At 46.7% G+C, this 15,320-nt stretch overlaps 1 protein-coding gene across 1 annotated transcript; it reads left to right on the top strand.

Moving 5' to 3' along the window:
* Window positions 1-252: 252 nt before the first annotated feature.
* Window positions 253-1,820, top strand: LOC119450175 (elongation of very long chain fatty acids protein AAEL008004). Its single transcript, XM_037713552.2, has one exon. It carries the CDS (start codon window positions 344-346, stop codon window positions 1,175-1,177), a length of 834 nt encoding a protein of 277 aa, XP_037569480.1. The 5' UTR covers window positions 253-343; the 3' UTR covers window positions 1,178-1,820.
* The last annotated feature ends 13,500 nt before the right edge of the window (window positions 1,821-15,320 follow it).

The raw sequence follows: 15,320 nt of genomic DNA, 5'->3' as shown, positions 1-15,320 counted from the left end.
GATGTCTCCGCTGTCTCAAAGAGATCGCGGAGGAAATAAAGTATCCCCGTAATGAGAAGGCAGGCATTACCTGCGGCTTAGGCAGCAGGGCGTGACGGCCCCTTCAAGAGCAGCGAATGCATTTCTTCCTAATTTTCTCCCCGCCGCCGCTTCCGTCAGCCTTCACTCTCCTCTCTGCGAGACCGTCGAAAAAACTCCCGACTTTTGTGGCGGAGTTTGTAATGGAGTGTTATGCCTCGACGGAGAGGCCATAAAAGCGCCAACTCGCGCGGCACTCGGCGAGAGACCGCCAAGTGGCCGCGAGCAAACCACGGCGTTCGTGTCTACGCAGCTTAGAACCACGATGGCGACGGCATCGATCACAGCCGACGACGGCGCGTCGTTCTTTCTCCGGAGGGACCCGCGCACCGCTCAGTGGGCCTTTCCGGGCAACAAGCAGGTGATAACGCTCCTGCTGGTCGGCTACATCTACGTCGTTAAGGTGGCCGGCCCGCGGTTCATGAAGAACCGCAAGCCGTACGACAGCATCAAGCCACTCATCGCGTTCTACAACCTCTTCATGGTGGTGTGCAGTGCCTACTTCGTCTCCGCTTTCGTCTCGACCGCGTACATACGCAACGGTTACAGTCTGCTGTGCCAGGGTATCGACTTCGACGCCAGGGACGAGGGCACCATGGAACTGCTGAACCTCTACTGGTGGTACACGATGCTCAGGATACTCGACTTTCTGGACACCCTGTTCTTCGTGCTCCGCAAGAAGGAGTCGCATATCTCCTTCCTGCACGTCGTGCATCACACCATCGTTGTGTTCAACGGTTGGTTCGGACTCACCTACGGTCCGGATGGCCAGGCGGCGATTGTTGTGGTCATCAACGGCTCCGTGCACGTAGTGATGTACACGTACTACTTCCTCAGTCTTCTGGGGCCGGAAGTGCAGAAACACCTGTGGTGGAAGCGCTACATTACGCAGCTGCAACTTGCGCAGTTCGTCGTTCTCTTCGTGCACGCCTTGCTGCCGATCTTCATGAACTGCGGATACCCCAGGTCTCACACGTTCATCACGATGTCGCAAGCTGTCTTCTTCTTCGGCCTGTTTACGCACTTTTACGCCAAAAGCTACCAATCGAAGAAGATACACCTAGTGGCGAAACATAGAGCTAACGGCAAGCTACAGTGAATAGTGAATGTTGAGGTTTCTTTTTTTTTGTGTGTGTGTGTGTGTGTGATTGCATTTTATTGAACTTTTGTCAGAACTTTCGGTGGTTTTTTTTGCTGGCAGAAAACTGGCGTGTTGCTTCATCTGCCGTACATTTGTGGTTGATACAATGGCTCTAACCCGCATCGAAAATGTCACGTGCAATCGAGTGTCTAGTTACGAGTGTTGGCTAGTACTAGATAGAAAAGTACTTTGTGAAGTTTCATCTGGTGATGAGATATGTCGTTCACTGTCATATACGAAAGCAGAAGGTGTGCTTATAAATATCAACACTAGAGATATCTATGTTCCAAAATGTTTGCGACGTTTTAGCGAGTGAGATTGTTTAATTTTAAGATCAGGTGCGAAAAAAAAAAGCACTCATGAAATGAAGATGTACAATTTTGACTTAACCAGTCACGGTGTGCGCCTAAATGTCTAGTCTAGAACAAAGAGATCGGCAAAATGAAAGAAAAGGCGCCTGCGTGGTCATACTAGCCGCAGTATGTCAAAATGATGGAATTTTGAAACATTGTGAAGGCACTGGCTGCGCCCTGTGCTTATCTGTGATGTTCAACTTCGTCTTGTTAAAAACATGCAGAATAAAATTGGTTCCTATCTTTGTGCATGTTTGAATGGTTCTTTTTTTTACGTTAGGAGAAAGAGACAGATGAAAGGGGAACAGTGCGGAGGTTAACCAGAATGTAAAATGCGGTTTGCTATTTACGCTATTGAAGGGCGGAAGGGGTGGTAAAAAAAAGGAAATACAGAGAGAAAAAAAATAAAAAAGAGGGAACACTGACCCACAATCACACCGCACAGTAGCACTTGTTGCACTATAAACACCCGTTCAAGCTACAGCCACTTGTGCAGGTCTGTTGATTTTAAAAACTGCAACACTGCCCTCGTAGCCGTCAGCTGCGATGGCTTGTGAGGTCGGCATTTTAAAATTATTTCCTCGGTTAACGGTGTTTGATCAAAGCGCGCTATCGCGATTGCAAGAGTGCGCTGGAACGGGAGTGCACTCGAAAACTGCAGCTAACATTCGGAGATATGCTGATAGACGTAATGGGCGAGAAAAGGGCATATAAAGGAACATCCTATCAAAGCGTGCCGCTCTACACCCTGCAAGATGTGCCCGCGTTTCAGGGCACAGTCAAGCCAGGTATCGTGCACCTGCAAACTGCCACCGAGTGGGGCCCTTGGCACACGTTCTTTGGTACACCATTTTTGGTTCTCAGGCACAGGTGACGCGTGGTGTATGGGCCGCTTCGGCTCGAAGACTCCACAAAGATACTTCCTGTGTCCGGGTAAACTTACGAGAAAATAAGCAGGACGCACGGGGCATTACGATGCTCGTGTCTCATCGGAGGTTAGCTTTCAGAGCTGGATAGAGAGCGCAAGAATCGGACAGAACTGACACTGGTGCCTCAGATGAGGGTGGCTGTGGAGCCAGCTGTTTGTAAGGGAGTTAGATCGACCCCTACTGCGTTGCTGTAGCCACCGTGCATCAATATAGAGATGAGTATCTTTGGATACTGTGGAGCCGCTCGCAGACTTCCAGCGTTTTTGTTATTTGCGTCAGGTGCTTCACTGCGCTAAGTGAACCAGTACCAGTTTGCTCCGGTGGGATGTTTCGTAAAGTTCTGATGCAGTTTATGACATGGTGTATCGTTAGCAATTCAAGTAACAACGGTTCAGACGTTTCCGATTCTTTGGCACATGAAATTGCTGTGAAGCTATTTACGGCCCCTTCTGTGGGGCTCACGAATGAGACTGGTCTTCCTATTCCCCGTCGCAAAAGAGTCATGGCATTCGTGTACAAGATATAGGGACCTCCTGGGACAGTTGTCTTATTAGTATAAGCTTTCTGGTGATGTGGGATAATTATGTTTTAAGGCTCTATCATATTTTAAAAGCACTTTAGGTTGTATTTTCTTTCTAAACTTATGCAGAAGCATGTAAGAAAAGTCCAGTGGGACTTGTAGTAAGGCCTGCAAAAAACTCCACCTTCCGTTCTTCTAAGCGAATGTGGACGTCCGCCTGACAGCAGCGCGAACTTACAAATTTGTCTCCTATGGGTGTTTTAGAGTGCGGTCTTTTGCAATTGGAGTAAAAAATTCCCAAGTCTCGAGAGTGAACACCCTCTACCAATAGGTTCTCTGAGAACAGCAGCCTGACGAGTTAGCAAGCTGCTCCACAAATGCACTGGGCACGCGTCAATTTCAATGGATGTCTTACACGCGAACGCTTCAGCGAGCTACACCACCAATGCACTGTGTATGTGCCGCTCTTTCATGAACCTCTCGCCTGGTAGTGGGTGACTGAGTCTGTGTCACTGGGTGTGAGGCCAGAGAGGGAACTATTCTCAGCGTTCGCAATGACCGGCGCGTCACGCATTTCGTCTCGAAGGCCACGCTTGGACTTCTCATTAGCGCCACAAGATGACGCATCTCGTCCAGAAAAAGTAAGGAGCCTACATGCAACGCTGTTCGCATGTAGGCTCTCTAAGAATAAGTGTGAGTGAGGGGCCCAGCTGCAGCAAGATGCGTTTCACAGCGCATGCAGTGGCGCGCCATGCATTTCGTGGGGGCGCCGCTAGATTGCGCAGTGTGTTCTCAGGAAAGCGAAGAGAGGGTTCCCGTTGCAGTACACGCCTCATACATAAGGCGTTTCGACGAGGGCAGTACGTTGCCACGGGTAGTGGAGAGACCCGGCGGGTAGCATGTGGGGCTGGGACGAGAAGCACCAATGAATAATGAAACGCTGTTACTGACAATTGTTTCTATATAACGCGCTAGCATTAGGAGGGTCAAATTGGGAAAAATTGCGTGCGTGCGTGCGTGCGTGCGTGCGTGCGTGCGTGCGTGCGTGTGTGCGTGTGCGTGTGCGTGTGCGTGTGCTGCGTGCGCGTGTGCGTGTGCGTGTGTGTGTGTGTGTGTGTGTGTGTGTGTGTGTGTGTGTGTGTGTGTGTGTGTGTGTGTGTGTGTGTGGCTGCTACAGCTTACTTACATGAAGGCTTCCTATAACTACAGCTTCGTTACATGCACACAGAATTGCGTCACGACAGAGTGGTCATTGCGGAGGCCCCGGGTGGTTTTATCGTGGCCATTCTCTGCGTCAAAAAAGTTAATGGGACAAAAGACAAACAAATCGCCTTTGAAATCGGCCGTATGACCTTTTAACGATAAGCGTCACTCCTGCACAGAATGACTACGTAAACCGGCGAGACACCAAAAAACGCATATGTCGACATTCTTTTTTTTTTAACTTAAGGGTAAATGATGGGCATAAAGTTAGCACAAATGCATACGTTTCCCAATACTAAATTCACAAAGCAGATGGAGATCCCGGTAATGACGTTCATTTTAGTCTTCTCAAGGTGAACCCGTCAGCGTTTGATCCACTGCTTATTCATTTATGTACTGAATCTTTCTCAATAGTGGTGCCATGTTCGCTTCACTTGACTTTGTGGCAACGTTACGGTGTCGGCATTCGAGGTTGTCAGAGCCTTCGTCGCACAATAAGCACCAACAAATTTGATAGAATGTTCTTAAAAAATGCACAGAATTCTGGCGCGTACTTATGACCACCTACATGCTACTCTGCATAGAAAAGGGGCTAAATAATTTAAAAGGACTAGGAGAGAGAGAGAGGGAGAAATGAAAGAGGGCATGAAAAGGGTGGATGATGATGTGTATAAAGAATTTGGAGATCTTTTCAAGCAAGCCCACGCGCCTACAAGTAATACCAAATGACATACACCACATGAGACGCATACGAACAGTTATTTCTTTTCCGCATCTATCATAATTTTCTGCCCCTTTTTGCAGCTGTCTCGTAGGGAGAACGCACCAGAGCGCGCGCGCACAGGCGAACTCTTCACTGGCTCGCCGTGTGCCCGACGAATATATTACGGACACGCGAAAGCCACGCGACGATCATCAGGCCGCATCACTTCTTCGCGAGCGCTTCGTGGCTAGCCGCAGCATCCTCGTGATCGGCGCCGTCGGCCGTCTTTTCGGCCTCGCTCATCTTGTGGTCTTCGGTCCCGGCAGCGTCCCCGGCAGCGGCCTCGTTAGAGCCATCCGCCGCTAACTGGGCAGCCGCGGCAGCGCCCGTGCCTGTTCTACGCCTTCTCGTGTGCACGACGACCAGGCAGATGACGACCACTCCGCAGATAATCACTGCGGCGCCGATGCCTACGATGGCCAGCAAGGAGGGAGCCCCGTCGATTCTGGACTCACCGGAGGTCGAAATCTTGACCTTTTCTACCTGCACGCGGTTCGTGGTGAGAGAGCGAGTTTAACAGTATCATGAGAGGTTAGGCTAGCGATAGGCTTGACATGCTGCTCTAGATGAGATGTTGAGAGATGAAAGAAAGGGAGTGAAATGAATCGCACATACACGCGCATAATGCACTAGCACAAAAGTTCTACAGAGTCTCGTTGAGGCCTGTATCCCGCTGGAATGCTATAGGCGCTTCATGGTGATCAATTCAGATCTATAACATTAGCACTCAAAGAACATCCCGCAGCTGAAGTTGCACGCCATGTCGCAAGTTGAGAGCGTGCCTCAAGGCAGCTCTTGAGGTCGTAGAGCGCCCACAAATACAAATAACATGGTGAAAGCCCTCGTAAACACAGCAAGGGGGGCACCAGTGGGGTGCTAGACAAATTAACTTATCACGCCCATCAAAACGATGCCTCATGCAACAGTGCATTTATAGGGTCAAAACAATTGTGTGGTTTGTGACGAAAGTTTGCGTCAGGGTCAGTATCGAAATGCAAGGCCTGCCTGAAAAGTAGCCGACCATGCTCGAGGGAAGTTTCAAGTGTCGTCTGGTGTTTTCGTCGTCCTAAGAAGGAGCACCCTCCTGCTTCCGCACAACTAGTCCCACGCTCTTTCCACTTCTCGAAACAGTCATGCAAACTCATCCTCGGTAAGTGCTGCTAAGGCAGCCGTTGCGTTGCACCTTATGTCTTCTCAGGTTCGAAAGTGTGTTTATTTTAGATGCGTTTCAATTTGTGTGAACAGCCAAAAGTCGCGCGAGCTCATTCTCAGAGAGTACAGGGAGCTTGACGAACCACTCAAATACTGTGCAGCGCCAAGACAGACAATAATTTGAGCAGCATGGACAGGAGTGCTATCCTGGTGCAGTGGCCGGGAGTTCGATTTCCTCTGCCAAAATCATTGGCGAAATTTAGCTGTCACCGGATACGCACCCATATCACCTTTAAAAGGCATTCGTAAGACCTTTGTTGTTATTCCTATCTCAGCAAGTTCTCCGACAGTAAGCCGAAGACCTCTCGTTATCGTGGTTCGCACTTTATGAAGAATCGCCTCATTATGGCGTGTTGAAGGCAAACGCCATGACACATGGCGCGGCTCACTCACCGCAGATGTCTAGCATTTCTCGAAGCGGTTGTACCCCATCGCAGTTTACAGACGCTGTTTGGACCTTGTACATTGACTCCGCTTGGCTATCACCAAGGTTTGCACATGAATTAATGCGGTGTCTTTGTTAAGTTCGCTCCATCATTTTTGTTCATTCGAAATAATTCGTTCACTTCAAAAAAGGGCGCAGTTTCGCCCGAAAGGCGAAGCATCGATTGCGACAGCAAATTTGTAGAGAGCTATACGAAGCAAGGATAGCAGTTTAATTGACCGTATAAAGTTGTAAACATTCGCTTGTTATCTAAATAGACAAGCACGGTGTCACGCGCGCACAAGTAAACATGAACACATCTCGCTCGATGACCGCAGAAACTATTTGTGATAAAGCCGGAGTGAAAAGGCGTGCCAGCAGCAGCGGGCAAATCGCCCTTCGCGCTGTCTCTCGTCTCGCTTCAACGCGAACTAAACGTCGAAAGCAGAGCGTATACGAAACTACGAAACATCGCTGATCGCTTTCAAAATACGGCGCCTGGGTGGCCGCGCTGTCAGCAGCAGGCGACGGAGCAGAACGCAACCCCTCCCTCTCCGTCGCGTCGTCCTCCTGCCTCGCGCGAGCGAGAGAAGACCGTGCGCTTCCGGCCTGCCTTCCTCCCTCGCGCGCGCTACATTGAGCCACATTGCCGGCTCACCCTCGTAAGCTTTCACTCGCACACACAGCGTACGGCGCGTAGCGACGATTTTATCGCCGTTTGACTTTATACGGAACCTCACGGCGACGGCGACGGTGATGGCAGAAATACGCTTGGAGTCTCCATGTAATTGTTATCGCAATAAAAGGGAGATCCACCGGATTCTTTCTAAGAAATCAGCATAGATTTCCTTCTAGCTTCGTCCTACCAAGACGGTGGATATTAATTTTTTCCGCTCTTGAACTTCTCTCCACCTCACGGTCTTTCGAAGAACTGATTTGCCATATTCAGCATGTAGTGCTTAGAGTTGTCGATTGATTCGCCTTCGCTCTGCGATCTGCTAGCCTCCTGGATAGCTCAGATGGTAGAACTGCCACCCCGGTCGTTGATCCCTGGTTCGAATGCCGGACTAGGACAAATTTTTCTTCAACTGCGACGTTTTCTTTTGTAGAAATTCGTATGGGTTTCCTTTATAGCTTCGTGATACAAGACGGGTGGGTGGATATAAATTTTCCCCTTTCTTGCATCTAAGAACCTGCTCGCGAAACTCGATGGACGGCGTTCAGGCATTCACTATTCAAACAGTGTAAGGCATGAACGCAAAGCAATCGCCGCGACGCCCCGTTTAATACAAAACTCTGTTATCTCAGTAGCTTAGACTGTTCAAAGGGGGCTCGGAATGGTCGTGACACACTCAAAATGTACCAAGCTTATTTCTTCGCCGTTTTCCACATGAATTTATTCAAAAACAGATTTCTGTGCAAAATGCTGGTTTCTGCCTCTGTCTCTTACTCGGAGCGGAAGGTTCTTCGTTGAGCGCAACGCGCACTAAAACTTTTTTTTCTCTCTTTTTTGTGTCCAGACTTGCAATTATATACCAAACTTTCCTCATTTAATTGAGATAGCAATTATATGGATACTCCAGGCGAATTTTTGCCGTCGCCGTGATGTTCCTTATAAGGTCCCAGTGCAATAAAAAAAAATGTCGCAGTTTCGCCCGAAAGGCGAACCATCAATTAGGATAGCAAATTGGTAGAGAGCTATTCGGAGTAGGGATAGTAGAGTAGTTTTATCGGCCGCATAAACTTGGACACATTCGCTTTCTAACTGAATTGACAAGCGTGGTATCATCGCCCACAAGCAATAGATCACACTGAATGACCGCAGACAACGACTGTCAAAACGCTGGCGCGGCCGCAGCAGCGGGCGAAGAATCGTGCGGTCTATCGCTTCAACGGAAACTGAGCGGCGAATGGACAGCGCATAAAGGTCAGAGCCGTGTGGAGACACGGCCGGGCTCGACTGGCGCGCGCGCTCGCTCGCTTCTTAAGAAGCGAGTGCGCGCGCCAGTCGAGCCCGGCCGTGGTGGAGATAAAGAGACGGTGCGGGCGACGGCCACCACAGCCAGTGCAAGCGTATTTGTTGGCAGAGTAGAAGCTGCTCCCCCCGTCCCTCCCGCGCTGCCTCCCCGCTTTTTTTTTTTTTTTTTTTTTTTTTGCTTTCGCGTGGGAGATTGCGTTGCCAGTTCTCCTTGCGCTGGGTTGCAAGATAAGCATTTGGTGCCGTAGCACAGCGTCGCCCCGCCTCCCCCCCCCCCCCCCCCCATACCCCCACGGCCTTTTGGGCGACAATCGCGTTTGCTTTCCGCTGTGCGTTGGCTCTCCGTGATAGCGCGCGTCCCCCGCGCGCTTTTACTCGCGCATACGGCGCGCGGCTACGATTTTATCGCCCTTGGAATCTATACGGAACCTCACGGCGACGACGACGGTGATGACGACGGCAGAAATCCCGTTGAAGTGTCCATATAATTGCTATCGTAATAAAATGAGCGGCCCGCGCGCCTTTATGCTGCTGGTGCGAGGGCAAGCGTGATAGGGAGAGCCGCGAAGCATGGTGGTTTGATGCGCGCCGTCTTACCGCGCGTCTAGTGGTGCGAGGTCACGTGATCGAGCGAGCGCTAGTGGTGAAAAGCGCGAGTCTCCTCTTCTAGCTAGGCAGTGGCTGCTCATGGCGGTCCGCGCGGCGTCGTCCGCTGTACGCTGGAGGTTATCTGCGGTGGATGCCTGAGATAAGGGAGGGCCGGGATGGCCGGCGCCTTCCTGCGCGCGCCTCTAAAGTTGGAAGTGGCGTAATCCAAGCTTTGCAGATGCACTGAAGCAAGTGGCGGCAGCATCTGGCACACGTTCTCCGCTGCCTGTGCCCGTCATCACCTCAGCGTTGTGACCGCGAGGGGTCGCTGTCATCGAGTGAGATCTATTCACGTTTGTCTGTGAGCACGTGATACCACGCTCGTTTAGTTAGTGTAATGAGATGTTTGCTACAATTTACACGGCCGATAGAACTACCAACCTTGCTTCATGCAATTGTTTAATATTTGTCTATCGCTATTAATGCTTTGACTTTCGGGCGAAACTGCGATTTTGTTTTCCTTGGCCAGTATTAGTATAGCGATTACTTTAGCTCGATTCAATTATTTTTGTATCATTAACCGCTCACGACTCCCTGATCGTGCTGATCAGAAACGGAGCGCCATGGTATTATGGCCTCTGACGGTGCGAAAAGGAAGTTAATTGCGATAAAGCAGCTATAATATGTCGGCACTGGTTAAGCTGTATATACCGGACGAATAAACGTTTTAGCGTTCTGTACTTTTCCGTGTTTTGTTGGCAATACTTTCAAATCTGAGCTCGTGTGCTTTCTCGACATGATTGAGGTCAAATGAAGGAATGAAGATAAGTAATTTGCACGCAAAGTGTTATCTTGCCACCTAATTTGTTGAAAAAGATTATGAAACTTACACATAATTTCGTAACGTCACATTCGAAATCACTGCCGCAATCACTGCAAGGCTCCCCTTTCTTGTACACCGGTACTCCTGCTTTCAACCTGCGAAAAGTAGACGTCATCATCACTTCGCCACCACGCACGTGCGTATATATAGAAAATAACTGCTGCTTACAAAATGCCAGCGGTGAGAACCACTCATGAATGACACAAACAGCATGAAGCTTTATACCTCAGGGCTCAACCGCGATTCCCATATTAAAATAAACGTGAGGCGCAGAAATGCTATTTTTAGACAACTGCTAAAGCAATATGAATGAAATTTGCAGCACGTAGGAGAGAAAGCCGACTTCAACTGACTCGAGAAGACAGGGCTCGAACTTGCAAAAAGTTCTTAAGCTATAATTGCTCGTAAGAAAAAATTCCAGCCAATCCTGACGCCAGACACATGATTAGCAATGGTCGTTGCCTATTGCAACGAGAAGTTGCGAACGAAATGCGTCGCGAATTCGGCCCTGGAACATTTATTGAGGTTTAATTTTCTTTTTTTATATAAATTGCCGTAAATCAGTAAGTTTAAGAAAAATCGAACCGCAATGTTTACAAAACCGTAACTCTGCATTAAAATAGGTACAGCAGTTCCGTAAACAGCATCTGTTGAGACATCTGAAAAGGACAAATTTTATTTCTGCGTTTACAGCTATAGTCCACAATTAAGAATTAGGCTAGAAGAATGGCGTAGCACACTTTGGTATAGAAGTTATATATAAGCAAAGATAAACTGGCCTCAGAAATGCTCGCCAACCTGTAATTGGTGGACCTTTTTGTTATATTTGTCGAAGGCCGCGTTGACAAGGCCGCCTTTAACAAAGATAGGTTTGCCTATCGAAACATTTACTAGCCTTTCTGAGGCACTTTATCCCTGTTTATATAACTCGAAGAAGAAGGAGAAGTTTATTTCTTTGATCAAGAAAATAAAAGCACAGCAACAAAATGTACAGAAAGAGGCCCCAAAGCTCAAGGCTGTACGACCTCCTGTTCTAATCAAAAAGAGCAAAACAAATTAAGTTAGAGCAAATGCAGCAAAGATGTAAAGTTGTCAACAAATAGTTACACACGACAGCACAAGAATTGAAACATGATATAACAGTAAACAGAAGGACCTCTTGTACAAATTAAAAGAAAAAACAAAAAAAAAACAAATCAGGATAATGAAATGCAGCAAAGTGGTAGAATTGCTAACATGTACTAATGCAAGAAAAACAAGTAAACTGAAAACAAGGTATTTACTTGGTGTTTAAATTGGTGTTTATTATTTTTCAATTCCGCAAAATAAAAAAAATTATTGTAAAAAAATTGTTGGCCGAAATAAAACGTGGGCTTCCGTACAGTCCCTAAACTTTAACTTTTTTAATGCAACGAGCCTCATCAAATTTGATGCAGTGATGCAGAGAAAAGGTATTTCTTCGTTCCAAAATATTTCGGTCGGAGCTCATAGCGTTACTCATAGCGTTAGCTGCTCCTCTTTAAATTTTATAGCTTTACTGTTTATTATCCACAATTTACTTGAATGTTTGTCTGTGCACCCAGCGTGTGTTTCCTCGTCTTCACTGTGTGTTGGCCTTATCCGGTAGTGTCCAACAAAAAAATTGAGTCCCTCTGTATTCCTTTCTCTCGTTCAAGCGGTTTTTGCCACTGCACTTTATGATCAGGGATTAATTATTTTACAGACTTCATGCATACCCAAATCAAGAAGAGAAAAAAAAACAGGAAGCCACGTGTTGCCCTGTGCCCTCCATTGTAATCTTAAGTAAAACACGTTTAATTGAAGCAGCACATCAGGAATTCTACCACACGGTGTGTTTTTTTAAGGTATAGAACTAGCTGTCTATACAGAATTCCATTGAATTTATCTATATCATGGCGTATATATTCATTAACTTGTCGTATGAAAACGGACGTTTACTGTGTGGAGACTTTACATGGGCTATCCTATTTATTCGATTAATGTTCGCATCAGCCCCCCTCCCCCTCCAAAATTTGAAGATTTTCGAGTAATCGTCGCATCTCAAAAATTGCTGCAGCGACGGTCGTCTGCTTGTTCTGGATGACGACGACGACGACGACGACGACGATGATGATGATGATGATGATGATGATGATGATGATGATGATGATGATGATGATGATGATGATGATGATTGGATAAATGGATGGATGGATAATATACAGGCGTCCTTTTCCAGTGGGGCGGCGACGAATGCAACCAAGGTTGGCACATTCACCTTCTTTTACGCCTATTTGAGGCCTTTAGGAAACGCGCGGCAGCCGAGCGCCATTTGTTAAGTACCATTCTATAGGAAGAAAATTCTATCGAAAAATTTTCCCGACGTAATTATCGCACGTCCCATCAATTTCGGGCAAAAAAAAAATAATACGCATTATGCGAGCATTATGCGAGTAAATACGGTATATCCTCAACAAGATGGAAATTTCAAGTGATCAATAGTGACTTGGCGTGTTCGTAGAGTCTGTTTTCATGTTTGTCTCTTCGTCAGGGCCACAAATGCTTTCTTTCGCAGCGTCCATACACGCGTAGCTCACTCTCTCCTACCCAATCCTATATAGCGACATCTTTTGTACGGCCTCTGTTAATCACTATAATGTGTATAGATGCTTTGACGTGAAGCTACAATCATAAATAGTTTATTCAACTGCGCAAATAATGCGTCTAAAAGCTACACTGCACGGGAATATGCCGAAATTGTAGGGTCTGAAGGCACTAAAAAAAAAGGCTATGAAAGATTTAGACAGTCTTCATTAGAAAATCCTTGTATGAGTAGCTCGCCTAAAGATTCAGTCTAAATAGTGTATCCGAAGTGTAATATTTCAAGATGCTATATTGGCTCTGAAGACTTTATAGACGGCTTGAGTTCGTAAATTTTACGGCGAAAAGAAATTACGAGTCGGAAAATGAGTAAGGGTAAGTGGAGGGTTACGTTTGCCAAATTCCTGTTCAGGCACAATGCGACATGACAAGCGCCAGCGTGGTCGCCAAGCCTCTGCATTGATCACTGGAGAACTAGAAGCCGAATCGGATTCTGTAGGGGTAGAAGGGCGTTGTGCATGATATGCCATCACAATCGTGAGAATCTTGTTTCATAGCCAAGTCCCAAGAAATGATTAAAAATGCGTTTCAAAAAATGCGTAAGAGAACTAACAATCAGATCGGAGTTTTGTTTCGTTATTCTCATATCTTTTTTAAACATACGTAAGACTATGCTCACCCAGGGTGGTAGTTGCACACAAGGATTTCCTTCGCTGGATCGTTTGGCGCTGATTTTAACTTGAACTGTTGGTAGCCGCAACCTATGGAGCGAGTTTCAGCCCAGATAAGCTGAAACACACACGCACACAAACAGTAAATTTGAAGTATGGATAGAATTTGTCCTCGATCAAGTAGCTAAATGTGCGAGACGAGACGAGGACAGTGCAAAACATGCACGCACACGCACACACACGGTAGTAGGGGTGTGCGAATATTCGAAATTGTCGAATAACGAATAGAATAGTGTCTTCGAATCGAATAGTCAATATTCGTAAATGTGAATATTTTTCGAATACATTTAGAATATTTCAACACGTCAACTGTGCCAAAATAAACATAATAGTGGAGCAAACGCACGGTAAATGCAGTAGCATAGACATGAAACATGAGAACTTGCGTGGTGGAACAGGCTACGTCACTTAGGTAGCCATAGTCTACAGACTGTACAGCGATCATTCGCACTCTCTGAAGAGCCATGTGCATGCGAACGAACTACTTGCTTGCTTCTAATGCTCCATTTTTTCCTTTTAACAAACGCTTCATAACGTACTATGCGATGCCAGAAACTTGCTAACTTCAACAATACTGGAATTTGAACAACGCTTTATATTATTTGTCATAACGGTTATTCATTATTCGAAAACTGTTTCAAAAGTATTCGATGTTTGATTTGATTCGATTCGCATCTGACACTATTCGATTTGTATTCGATTGGGTCTCAAAAATCACTATTCGCACATCCCTACAATGTAGAGGTGTGCGAATTTCAAGTCTAAATGTCAAAACATGCGAATCAACTTCTTACATTTGGCAGAATGTGGCGGTTTACACAATATTACAAATTCTTATTGGGACGTGAGAAAATGGATACACACAGGATACCACCCACACAATGCATGGTATTCGCAGCAGGATATGACCTGCTTCATTTTTTAGGTTGAATAGACATTTAAAGAACTGCCTGTGAAGCACCGTACTGTTCGGCATTCTGTGATGGATTGCTGAAAGACGAAGATAAAGTATTTTATGTCCTCGTTTCTAACCTTCCCGTCGAGAGTTCTCACATGGCGTGCACATTCTGTAAACTTGACAAACCTCCCTGCAGAATTGAAAGTTTTTAATTCGTTTTGCAGCTGTATACGCTTTCCGTGACTCTGAAATTAAGATGCGAGAAATGTTGCGAAGCTAATGTTTCAATGGTCAGAAATATCCGGCGCGTGAAGGAGATGATTCCGAGTAATGCTGGGACACCACATGAAAGCGCAATAAAAAAATACTATCGGAGAATATTCACTCCAACAAGTGCCCAACGGCTCATCGGCCACATCTGACCGTTGCAGTTACATCGTTCTGATGACTGCGCAAATTGTTTCTGAGTATTCGAGCACAAGTACTGCACTTTCGTTAGTTACAATATAGTAGAATCTGTTACTCTCGAACACTGTTTTACAGCAAGCGCAGTTAATCTCGTCTTCAGTCGATAGCTGTACGCACAGCCCCCTCTGGGCTGGTTTTTTAATGACGGGGACAGCTGACGACAACTTGCCCTGGCGAGCGAACACTTGACAGGTACTAAAGCATGCCATGAGAGCAGGCGTATCAGTATATCGCGGATGGTTTTAGGTGCGAAGCACCTTAGGCTGAGCCTTGTCCCTCGTAGTCCGTAGCTCTGATACATATATATATATATATATTATATATATATATATATATATATATATATATACTTATATATATATATGCGTGTGTGTGTTTGGTGTGTGGTGTGTATATGCGTGTGTGTGTGTGTGTTCATAGTAAATGTACGCCAAGCTCGGCTTCTGGAAGCCGGAACCGGAAGCCGGCTCCCGCTTCCGGTTACACTCCCGGTTCCGCTTTCGGAGAACGCTTCCGGCGTTTTGTCCGAATGATCCCCCGGTGCTTCGCC

Source organism: Dermacentor silvarum, chromosome 4 (genome assembly GCF_013339745.2).
Source record: "Dermacentor silvarum isolate Dsil-2018 chromosome 4, BIME_Dsil_1.4, whole genome shotgun sequence".
Lineage (NCBI taxonomy): Eukaryota > Metazoa > Arthropoda > Arachnida > Ixodida > Ixodidae > Dermacentor > Dermacentor silvarum.
This window is presented reverse-complemented; position numbering and strand designations above follow the sequence as displayed.